Genomic DNA, 12,799 nt, shown 5'->3' with positions numbered 1-12,799 from the left:
CGGCCAGGAGCAACTCAGCATGAACGAGGCTTCAGATGTCTGCAACCACCTGGCGACTCACTCTCAGCCTCTGTATGCACTGCTCCTCAGAGAGGTCCAGGAAGCTGAGCCTCGGTCTGTGGACCCTCTGGCGAGGGTAGTGCCTCCTGCATCATCGCTCCCTCTGTGCTCTTGTGCAGGACCCTGTGGTGCAGCACTGTGTTGTGGAGCTCCAAGTGGCGTAAGTGCACGCCCTGCCTGGCAAGGATGGTGATGTCGCTCGTCCTCTGGTGTACTGGTGAATGCAGCCAATGCGCTCCCCATCCTGATGGTGTCAGTTTGAGTGTGTCCGAAAAGTTGGTAAATATGTGCAAACAGAACAATTCTGAGTGAAAACTAAGAATGTTCAGTCTACGCACAAAGATCTCCCAGCCAAAAGTTTTTCTGAGAGAACTGAGTGCCCTGCTGCAATAACTCACCTTTTATCCCCACCTGTCAAAAACAGGGATTTAAATGTCCAAATGGCTGTCGGCTGAAACATGACTCGTTCCCCATGGCGTGTTTCACACAGCACGGGAAACACGCTGAGGCAGCGTTGCAATTGCTTGCCTTCACTCTAAATTAGATTCATGTACATTTCAAGTACTTCAAGATTTTCTTCGCCTCCAACGCACCTGCACTTCCATTTTAAAATCGAGCCTATGGTGTTTACAGGAGCACAATTTGATAGTCAGTGTTTTGGTATAGTTGTACGCACTTGGGCTATATGCATAGGATCAGAGTGTTTTTGGTGATGTCCAGTTACCCCAATCCACTCATGTGGCCAAGAGTGCACAGGAACCACTTTACCTTACCAAGTGTGCCATTTGGTTGGATCACTATTCTTCTGCTGCCTGGTGTCGATTCGTGTGTGTTCTCATTTCCCCCCTTGTATCAGTCTGGGCGTGTGCTGTAGCATTTGGCAGGGATCCTCCGGAAGGGGCTCTAACTGACTCTTCCTTTACCTACGAATGGAAAAGTATGAATGTCATTCTCAGTGACTGACATATGCCCCACAGATGCAGGTGGATGTCTGTATTAATTAAAGATTATTAAATTGCTAATTTCTGTTAATTACATTAACAATTTTCATAAGGAGTCCATTAGTGCCTTAAAGATACCATTTCTTTTAATATTCCAAAGAGAACCAATTGAATCTGAATCAATGCCAGTATGTCAGTATATTTAAATGACTGCGTTAAGCTTCACTAGATAAATCAAGATAGACGGAAGTGGGTCAGTAGAACATAAATAGATCATAGTGGAAGCATAGTCTTATTATTTAACTTTAGCTAATCTAGTTGGATTCCAGTTAACAGTTTTATGACAGATCTGTGCCATTATGAAGGATATTTGATATGATAAATGTTGAAAATTGACTTTCCTTTTAGTTTTGTAATTATATAGGGGACATCGTCATTTAAGATATTGTAAATCAGACATATTTAAAATAGTAACATTGAAGTTAAATTCTATGCATTTGCAATTATCCACAAGTTTCTGGTCTTAGCTATACCCGTAGGGGAAATACCGAAATTTGACTAGGTGCTTTCCCCAACAGAGATGAAACCAGTAGTCGTCATTTAAAACTACTCTCTTTGTGGAAAATTGCCAGTGCTCCAAAGGAGCATTAGCAAAGGTATGGTAATATGTCACTTGCATGTTCCCTCTGCTGGAGAATGGTCCATAGGGGATGAGGAGAGGAATAAATGAAAAAGTTTAACCCTTACACTGTTACCAGCGCCAGGGAATTTCAGAATTCTTGGGCCCGTCAGTTTGTTGTAAGTTTTAACTTCATACATTGGGGTTTGTTTTCTGAGTCCATGCCAGCGACATGGACTCACCAAATTTAGGCTTCTGCGATGCTGAAATAAACCTAGTTTCATCACTTTACTTCCAGTTACTTCTAATTAATATGCCCTGTTCTAACCTTTCTGTAACTATTCTTCTTAAATAAATTTAAAGATTAAATTCTGACAGAGCCATTCTACCATTGGAACTGAGCCGAAGCAGAAGTTCGCCTTCAGTTATTGACGTTGACCCTGTCAGAAATTGCAGGGTCAGCTAATTTACATAGGCCGAGGCATGCCTGCAGGCTGTGTAAATAGAGCCTGCAATGCATCAGATACACTGGAAGGAGGTTGGAAAATAGCACAGGCGCAGGAGTTGGGGCCCCAAATGGGCCAGGAAGAGGGAACCTAGAGAAGGTTTGGTGGGTGGGTTGGAGGAAACGCAGAGACCTGGTGCAGTAGCAGGATATAAAACATGCTGCTTAAGTGGCTAATGACCGCACTGGAGGAAGCAGGCAACCGAGGTGACAGTGATGACAGCTAGATTGAAGCAATCAGTGGTAAACTTTAGGGAGCAGGACCTGCATATCCTCATAATGGAGTCGTGGACCAGGATGGTAGGTCTTTTTGGGGTCAGGGCCAGAGACCTGCCAAGAATGTAGTATGCATTTTGTGGAACGAGGTGGCTACGGTGATAGCCACTTCCTTGAACCCCAGGACTTACCTGCAATACAGGAAGAAGTTTAATAACTTCATCAGAGAAGCCAAGCTAGGCTAGCTGCTCCCCTGTCCCTTCCTTGTAGTCTTCTTAAATGTGTACCACCTTCATTCCTTACCCTCACAGGGCCAAAGGACTCAAAGTGGGATCTGACAGGGGGGAGTGAATGCTCTGCAGAAGTCTGCCCCTGGCTCCCACGCCTGCAGATTGCTCTCTGGGATCCTGATCTTAAAAAAAAAGGATCCTAGTTGAGCAGGCTCCCAGAAGCTCCGTAGACCATCTCGGTAGGACCTGAGACAGACAGCAGGGGTCGTGGTGAAGTCCAGTGACATCCTCTGTTGTTAGGCTAGTGGACCAGGCTGCCAATGCACCCAGTGCAGCAAGTTGCTGCAGCTCTCCAAGTACTCTGAAGCCCTGAGATGAATGCCAACTCGGTCCTGAGGTTCGTAACATAATCTGTTACGAACCTCTGTTACGAACTAGGGATCTGCTAGTTGGTCTTCTCCTTTGGTATAGTCTTAACCTGAATGCCTCTCTCATTTCCTGTTCCTCCTATTCCTAAGGACATCGATGGAAACGTCCATAGTGAACTCATGGTAAGGGCTTCATGACAGAAGAGTGGGAAGCAAATATTTCCCTGCCTGAAACTGCTAAAAGGTAGTTTGCAGGGTAAGAAAACTTTTTTTATTTACGTCAGTCAAACTGATGTTTCAGATAAAGTTTGTGGCCATTCAAAAGTTCTGAGCTGAACCACTACCTAGTTTGACAAGTTACGCAGGTAACTTACCCCCATTTTCTACGAGCTTAATTAACATCAGGTGCACTTCTAGTGTAGATGAAGGAATTTATGGAATGGCAGTTTTGGCCCTCATTATCCTGTCAGTTGCATACATTCACCTCTTTGGGAATGGTTGCTTTTGCTGCTAACACGTAATTTTACTGTGTGTATTTTAGAATAGGTGTAATTCTAGTGACTTGCACCCTAAATTCCAGTCCCATGTACTAGAATTAGACTACTTTTGCACCAAAAAAAAATCAGAATTTTGGGTCTACCCAAGCTTCCAAGGTTCTACTTTCCATCAAAAACAAAATACTGTGGATGCTGGAAATCTGAAATAAAAACAGAAAATGCTGGAGAAGCTCAGCAAGTCAGGCAGCATCTGTGGAGAAAGAAACAGAGTTAACGTTTCAGTTCGAAGACCTTTCCTCAGAACTGGAAGATGTTAAAAGAGTTAAAGTTTTTGAGGAAGTACAGAGCCAGGGAAAGGGAGGGAGGGAGGGAGGGAGGGAGGGGAGGGGAGGAAAGAACAAAAGGGAAGGCCTTTGATAGGGTAGAGGGCACGAGTAATTAAATGACAAAAGGGATGATGGTACAAGGCAAAGAAGGTGGTAATGGGACAGGTTAAGAAACAAAAGGTTGATCAGGAGTAGCTGTGAATGGCAGCAGCAGAACCATTACCAGCATCAGCTGACTGAAAAAATTTGGAGCAGTGGTTATGACCTGAAGTTATTGAAATCAGTGTTGAGTCCGATAGGCACTTTACAACATTGATTTCAGTAACTTCAGATCGTAACCACTGCTTGCATTTTTTCAGTCAGCTGGTGCTGGTAATGGTTCTGCTGCTGCCATTTACAGCTACTCCTGATCAATCCCTTGTTTCTTAACCTGTCCCATTACCACTTTCCTTACCTTGCACCATCATCCCTTTTGTCATTTAATCACTCTTGCCCTCTACCCTATCACAGACCTTCCCTTTTGTTCTTTCCTCCCCTCCCCCCCCCAACCTTTCTCTGGCTCTGTACTTGCTCAAAAACTTCAACTCTTTCAACATCTTCCAGTTCTGAGGAACGGTCTTCGACCTGAAACATTAACTCTGTTTCTTTCTCCACAGATGCTGCCTGACTTGCTGAGCTTCTCCAGCATTTTCTGTTTTTATTTCTACTTTCCATTCTGTAGGGTTGAGAGACCTATGTTGCTTGAAACTGACCTCTGGCCTCTGGCTGAAAACTTGTAACAAAGGTCAGTTTTCTACAAATTGAGGTGCGAATTGAAAGTCTGGCCTGCTAACATCATTCAAGTGACCACTCAGTATTTTGGCATGTTTTTTGTTGCAATGTGAGACACACTAGGTACTTGATAAGAGCTCATTTTGTCAGTGTCTGCTTCTCTGAACTACCAAGGAGTTATCTCATCAAGAGTGTGCTAGCGATTTAAGGACAGGCAGGAATACAAATTCCATTTACAGCTGTATTTTTACATATTAAAAACGTGCTTGGGAGAGAGTTAAGTAGTAAACACACTCTCCAGATTTTAGTATTCTATAGAAATTGTTCTATAGAATAGGAACAATCTCAGTTATTAAGAGAATAATTTGTATACCCTCTTCTTGTTGTGTGGAGAAGGAATATGTGTGAACAAGGATTAAATCCTCTGATTTATTGATTTCTTTTCAATAACATTTATTTGTATTCATGTCTCAGCTTCTATTAATGTAGTAATGCAGTGCTAACCATGGCTGTGCAGATGGCTGCGGAAAACCTGAAAATCAGTCCTGCAGTAAAGAAAAAGATGGTAATAATTCAGTAGAAAATTAGTATAGTACAGCCATGTTTTCCATACAGGTTCAAGTATGTCATACTGACAAACCAATTTTCTTCACTTTCACTTGGGTAAAGAAAGAACATGCATTTATATAGGGTTGCACATATGTGAATATCTGTTCATTCTATTCTACATTTCTCTGATGGGTCACTTATCCAGTTTGCAGATGTTCAGAGACCACTGGCCTTTTTAAAATATTTCAGACAAGATCATATTATCTTCCCTTCCAGGCAGCCACCAATCATTTTTTTTTCTCCTCCTGGGGACATTTAGTTGTATTGTGTCCACTCTATTGTGCAAGCAGCTTGTTGTCAATCAGAACTGTATGTGTTTTTTTTTCCAGCTGTTGGGGCCAAATGTGTGTTTTTATTTAAATTATTTTTGAAACATATTCTATAAATTTTCTCCAACATCACTTTTTTGTTTTTGTTTAAGTTCAGTACAGAGGCGAGGAGCAAAATGAAGAAAGACTTTTGTTTTGTTTCAATGTAGCCTTATTAAAATTGGGAATATTGTGGAATAAGTTAATAGGAAGCTTAAACCAACATTTTGGAAAATAGAGATGAGACACCATTAGTACTTTATTTGATGCCTCCATCCTAATTTCACTAAAGTAATTAGAGTCCTTTTTTACTGTAATAAGCTTCCTTTAATTTATTCCACCTGCTTTACAAATGTTAAATATGATTTGATTGAGAGTTAACTTAAATACTTATCTATCTACTTGACTACAGTAGTAGATAGTGTTCATTGGCTGTATAACTTGACAGGCTGTCATTGTACTGTGTTCTTGAGGCAATTAATGTTTACGTTTGGGGAAGGGGTAATGTTCTGACAAATTGAAACCAACTTCGTTTTGTATTTATGAGCAGCTGACAAAACTTTATTTTTAAGATAGTTTGTGAATACATGCATTGTTCTGTAGATTAAAGATCTATTACAAATAGCCTGAAGTCCTAATGATCTATATAGTGTTTTGCCAACGACCAACATTTTTGTTTGTGGCTAAATTACTAATTTATTGGTATTTGGCCAAAGTACTAGGATTGTTTGCTGCATGGTTCAAAACCCATCTCTTTAGGGAGTTCCAAGTCATTAATATCCTTAATAGAATATATAGAGCAGCTTATTATTATTTAACCATGAATTGATTGTGTCATCATTATGACAGAGGGCATTTTGTAATCTACTGTGTAATTACTGTGCTTGAGTTTGTGTGATTAATCATATAAAAATTAATTATGCTGTTTTTGATCAGTTAACCAGCATGCTGTGAAACCTGGATATCCAGTTGTAAATTCAGATTACTTGAAGCAATTTTACAGTTACCTTGTGCTTAATAAATGTCCATAGTAAGGTAACTGGCAACAATATCTAAAAGGGTCGATCCAAGAGAGGGAAAGAATCTGTAATTGGTTCACTAAAGTTTTCTTTTCCTCTTTTGCAGCAATTAGTGAGAAACATGGAGACTGGACGGAATTTCTAATTCAGGATTTGACTGGTGCACGGACAGCTCCTGCAAACCTTCTGGAAGGGGTAAGCATCTAAAATGGTCATAAAATAGACCGAAATGGTATGTGTGTCTTTTCGAATGTTGCGTAGTTTTTTTTGGCTAATTATGCCGCAGAAACAAAACGTATGTACACTTAATTTTCAGCATTCTCTGCTGGTAAGCCCATGATGCTAAAGTTGGAAATAATCAAAGTGCGGTGTACATTGTGAATACAAAGGGTCAGAATTTACTGTCAAAATAATGGTGAGGCTAATTATTTTTGCACAAATCGCACAGCAATTTCAGGTGAGGGCAGATGCAAAGTTAAATGTGAAAATCTGAAGTTGCTGTCCGAGATGCGCCACTCCGCCAATAGCTTCCCGAAAAAGGCATCTAGCTGCCTGATTTACCATTCAAATGCATTGAACAGCGTGAATTTCCTATACTTGCATGGTAGATACGAACTAAACTCGCCACAGATAGTTAGGGATTGTCCATTTTTAAAAAATTTCAAAATATACTTTATTTCACAAAATTTAAAGATACACACAGTTCAAGCAAAAAGACACACTTTCAAGCAAGGCAGTTCAAAGCAACAAAGTGCAGATCGTATACACTATGATCTCATTATTACAATTTTAAAACACAGTACATATCTTATAATACATGCTGTAGAATACAAGGTGGGGATGGCCTTATACAGTGGCCTTTCCCCATAGAGCCTTTGCATAGGTCGCACCTCGCTGCAGTGCGTCCCGCAGCACGTACTCCTGGACCTTGGAGTGTGCCGGTCGGCAACACTCAGTCATGGACAGCTCCTTTAGCTGGAAGACCAGCAGGTTTCGGGCGAACCAACTTCGCCGAGTTGATGGTCTTCCACCTGCAGTTGATATCTGTCTCAGTGTGCGTCCCTAGGAACAGCCCTTAGAGTACAGCGCCCTGTGTTACCGAATTGTTGGGGATGAACCGGGACAGAAACTAACCCTCTGCGTGAAGGGGCAGCCCATCAGGAGGTGGACGACGGCCTCCTCTTCCCCCCCCACCCACCCCCGCAGCCTCGAGGGCAGCTCGCGGTGGCGCTGAGATTCCGTGCGTGTTGGAAGGACCGTACTGGGAGGGCCCTTCTCAACATCATCCAGGCTACATCCTGGTGCCTATTGGTCGTTCCAGCGACGAGATGTTCTGCCAAATGGCATTGACAGTCTGGTTGGGGAACCAGACTGCCCGATCAGATCCACCCTCTCCTCTCCTTGCAGAACTCTCAGAACGTTCCGTGTCGACCACTGTCTGACGGCATTATGGTCGAAGGGGATCCTCCTCAGGGACTTCTTACCTGGGACAGGTGGTGGGGTACGGTCCAGCTGGACGGGACATCCTGCGTCTGCTCGGCCAGTGTAGCCAGACCCAGTGTTCTCAATGTGTTGGACAGGTAGAAACGCAGCATAAGTGACACTTGGGGCCCGATATTAGGAGGGAGGCGGGTTGCCAGCCCAGTAAAATCGGTGGGTTCCCCACTCGATAGCCAGTAAATTGAAGCCACTTACCTTGGCTTCCGGGTTTCGTGCTGGAAGGCTGCGCAGCGGGCGGACTGCGCACCCGCATCATAGGCTGTCAGCGGAGGAGCCCTATTTAAAGGGGCAGTCCTCCACTGACTGATGTTGCAGAAAGGAGCCAAAATTACAGCATGGAGCAGCCCAGGGGGAAGGCTGCTCCCAGGTTTAATGATTCCTCACTCCAGGTCTTACTGGATGGGGTGAGGAGGAGGGGGAGGACAGAGATCTTCTCCCTGGCGGACGGGAGGAAGTGGCCTGTCTCTGCCACCACGAAGGCCTGGCTTGAGGTGGCAGAGGAGGTCACCAGCACCACCAACATATCACACACCTGCATACAGTGCAGGAGGCGCTTCAATCACCTAAGTAGGTCAGCCAAAGCGAGTATACTTACTTATTCCCCTACACGCCGTCTGCCACGTCACCGCCCCCACCCCACATCTCCTTCTGCACTGCCAACACTACTCTGTCACATCACTCCTCACACCCACTCAAAGCTCATCCTCAACTTACCTGCACTTACTCACCTCGCCAGTACTCATCCCACCACTACCACTCAACCCAATCCTCATATAATCTCATGGCTCTGTCTCGTACTCACCCGAGTCTGAGAGATGAGCGCAGTTTAAAAGGAGAGTCCGAGAGTGAGAGGAGAGTCTGTGAGGTGAGCGCAGTGTAAAAGGAGAGTCTCGAGAGCGGGAAGAGAGTCCGAGAGATGAACGCAGTGTAAATCTAAGGCAAATCATGGCAGCAGAGCTCGCACCCGTGATCTGCTCCTCCTGCACTATGTGGGAAGTCATGGACAATACCAGTGACCCTGGCGACCATGCGTGCAGGAAGCGTGTCCAGCTGCAGCTACTGGCTAACCGCATTTTGGAGCTGGAGCTGCGGGTGGATTCACTGTGGAGCATCCGCGATCCTGAGATTATCGTGGATAGCACGTTCAGTGAGGTGGTCACACCGCAGGTAAAGATTACGCAGGCAGAAAGGAAATAGGTGACCGCCAGGCAGAGTAAAAGGAATAGGCAGGTAGAGCAGGAGTCCCCTGGGGCCATCTCCCTCTCAAACAGATATACCGCTTTGGATACTATTGGAGATGGCTTATCAGGCGAAAGCAGCAAGTGCCAAGTTCATGGCACCACGGGTGGCTCTGCTGCACAGGAGGGGAGGAATAAGAGTGGCAGGGCTATATTGATAGGGGATTCAATTGTAAGGGGAACAGATAGGCGTTTCTGCGGCCGCAAACGTGACTCCAGGATGGTATGTTGCCTCCCTGGTGCTAGGGTCAAGGATGTCACGGAGTGGCTGCAGGGCATTCTGGAGGGGGAGGGTGAACAGCCAGTAGTCGTGGTCCATATCGGTACCAACGACATAAGTAAAAAAAGGGATGAGGTCTTGCAAGGTGAATTTAAGGAGTTAGGAGATAAATTAAAAAGCAGGACTTCGAAGGTAGTGATCTCAGGATTACTACCAGTGCCAAGTGCTAGTGAGTATAGGAACAGGATAATAGACCAGATGAATGCGTGGCTGCAGGGATGGTGTGGGAGGGGGGGATTTAGATTTCTGGGACATTGGGACCGGTTCTGGGGAAGGTGGGACCTGTAAAAGTGGGACGGGTTACACAGGAGCAGGACCAGGACCGATGTCCTTGCGGGTGTGTTTGCTAGTGCTTTTGGAAGGATTAAATTAGAATGACGGGGATGGGAACCTGAGCAGGGAGACTGAGGAGGGGGAAACAGGGATAGAAACAAAAGACAGAAAGGGAAGAAGCAATAATGGAAGGCAGAGAAAACAAGGGCGATAAACAAATAGGGCCATCGTGCGAAATAAAACCAAGATGACTAGCAATCTTAAAAAGACAAGCCTAAAGGCATTGTGTCTTAATGCGTGGAGCATTCGCAATAAGCTAGATTAATTAACAGCGCAGATTGATATTAACGGTTATGATCTAGTTGCGATTAGGAGACATGGCTGCAGGGTGACCAAGGATGGGAACTGAACATCCAGGGGTATTCAATATTTAGGAAGGACAGGCAAAAAGGGAAAGGAGGTGGGGTAACGTTTTTAGTAAAGGAAGTAATCAATGCAATAGTGAGGAAGGATATTGGCTTGGAAAATCACGATGTGGAATCTGTATGGGTGGAGCTAAGAAACACCAAGGGGTAGAAAACGTTGGTGGGGGTTATCTATAGGCCCCCAAACAATAGTGGAGATGTAGGAGAGGGCATTAAACAAGAAATTAGAGATGCATGCAAGAAGGGTACAACTATAATCATGGGTGACTTTAATCTACATATAGATTGGTCAAACCAAATTAGCAATAATACTGTGGGGGAGGAATTCCTGGAGAGTGTACGTGATGGTTTTCTAGACCAATACGTTGAGGAACCAACTGGAGAACAGGCGATCCTAGACTGTGTATTGTGCAATGAGAAAGGATTAATTAACAACCTTGTTGTGCGGGGTCCCTTAGGGAAGAGCGACCATAACATGATAGAATTCCTCATTTAAGATGGAGAGTGAAGCAGTTGAATCCGAAACTAGGGTCCTGAATCAAAATAAAGGAAATTACAAAAGTATGAGGTGCGAGTTGGCTATGATAGATTGGGGAACTTTACTTAAAAGGGATGACGGTGGATAGGCAATGGCTAATATTTAAAGAACGGTGTGCAGGAATTACAACAATTATTCATTCCTGTCTGGCACAAAAATAAAACAGGAAAGGTGGCTCAACCGTGGCTTACAAACGAAATTAGGGATAGTATTAGATCCAAAGAGGAGACATATAAAATTGCCAGAAAAAGCGGCAAGCCTGAGGATTGGGAGCAGTTCAGAATTCAGCAAAGGAGGACAAAGAGATTGATTAAAAGGGGAAAAATAGAGCATGAAAGTAATCTAGCAGGGGACATAAAAACTGACTGTAAAAGCTTCTATAAATATGTCAAGAGAAAAAGATTAGTGAAGACAAATGTCGGTCCCTTACAGTAAGAAATGGGGGAAATTATAATGGGGAACAAAGAAATGGCAGAACAATTAATGTTTCCTCAGGGAAACATTTACCTGAGGAAGGAGGAAGTCTCCGAAAGCTTGTGAATTTAAAATAAAATTGCTGGACTATAACTTGGTGTTGTAAAATTGTTTACAAAGAACAATTAAACACATACTTTGGTTCTGTCTTCACAAAGGAGGACACAAATAACCTGCCAGAAATGTTTGGGAACCAAAGGTCTAGTGAGAGGGAGTATTAGTAAAAAAAAATAGTGCTAGGGAAATTAATGGGGCTAAAGGCTGACAAATCCCCAGGGCCTGATCATCTACATCCCAGAGTACTAAAGGAAGTGGGCCTGGAAATAGTGGATGCATTGGTGATCATCTTCCAAAATTCTATAGACTCTGGAACAGTTCCTACAGATTGGAGAGTGGCAAATGTAACCCCATTATTTAAAACAGGAGGGAGAGAAAAAACAGGGAATTACAGACCAGTTAGCCTAACATCAGTAGTGGGGAAAATGCTTGAATCTGTTGTAAAAGGTGTGATAATAGAACACTTGGAGGGCATTAGCGGGATTGGACAAAGTCAGCATGGGTTTATGAAAGGGAAATCATGCTTAACAAATCTACTGGAGTTTTTTGAGGATGTAACTAGTAGAATAGATAGGGGAGAACCAGTGGATGTGGTGTATTTGGATTTTCAGAAGGCTTTTGATAAGGTCCCACACATGAGGTTAGTGTGCAAAATTAAAGCGCATGGGATTGGGGGGAAAATACTGGCATGAATTGAGAATTGGTTGACAGACAGTAAACAGAGAGTAGGAATAAACGGGTCTTTTTTCAGGTAGCAGGCAGTGACTAGTGGGGTACCGCAGGGATCAGTGCTTGGGCCCCAGCTATTCACAATATATATCAATGATTTGGATGAGGGAACTAAATGTAACATTTCCAAGTTTGCAGACGACACAAAGCTGGGGTGGAATGTGAGCTGTGAGGAGGATGCAAAGAGGCCCCAATGTGATTTCGACAAGTTGGGTGAGTGGGCAAGAACATGGCAGATGCAGTATAACATGGATAAATGTGAGGTTATCCACTTTGATTGTAAAAACAGAAAGGCAGATTATCTGAATGGTGATAGATTGAGAAAAGGGGCAGTGCAACGAGACCTGGGTGTCCTTGTACACCAATCGCTGAAAGCGAGCATTCAGGTGCAGCAAGCAGTCAGGAAGGTGAATGGTATGTTGGCCTTCATTGCAAGAGGATTTGAGTACAGGAGCAGGGATGTCTTACTTCAGTTATACAGGGCCTTGGTGAGACCACATCTGGAGTATTGTGTGCAGATTTGGTCTCCTTATCTGAGGAAGGATGTCCTTGCCATGGAGGGAGTGCGACGAAGGTTCACCGGACTGATTCCTGGGATGGCAGGACTAACGTATGAGGAGAGATTGGGTCGACTAGGCCTATTTTCACTCGAGTTTAGAAGAATGAGAGGTGGTCTCATCGAAACATATAAACTTCTAACAGGACTAGACAGACTAGATGCAGGGAGGATGTTCCCGATGGCTGGGGAGTCCATAACCAGGGGTCACAGTCCCAGGATACGGGTTATGCCATTTAGAACAGAGATGAGAAATTTCT

General features: G+C 43.9%; 1 protein-coding gene across 3 annotated transcripts in view; it reads left to right on the top strand.

The window, feature by feature from the left end:
* The window catches only part of sfmbt2 (Scm like with four mbt domains 2), a 180,145-nt gene that overhangs the window by 66,192 nt on the left and 101,154 nt on the right, over nt 1-12,799 (top strand). For all 3 annotated transcript variants that reach the window (XM_068005104.1, XM_068005106.1, XM_068005105.1), the window contains exon 5: nt 6,576-6,664. In XM_068005104.1, the coding sequence (XP_067861205.1) occupies nt 6,576-6,664 (89 nt within the window). The remainder of the gene's footprint in view (nt 1-6,575; nt 6,665-12,799) is intronic.

This window comes from Heptranchias perlo, chromosome 24, assembly GCF_035084215.1.
Source record: "Heptranchias perlo isolate sHepPer1 chromosome 24, sHepPer1.hap1, whole genome shotgun sequence".
Lineage (NCBI taxonomy): Eukaryota > Metazoa > Chordata > Chondrichthyes > Hexanchiformes > Hexanchidae > Heptranchias > Heptranchias perlo.
This window is presented reverse-complemented; position numbering and strand designations above follow the sequence as displayed.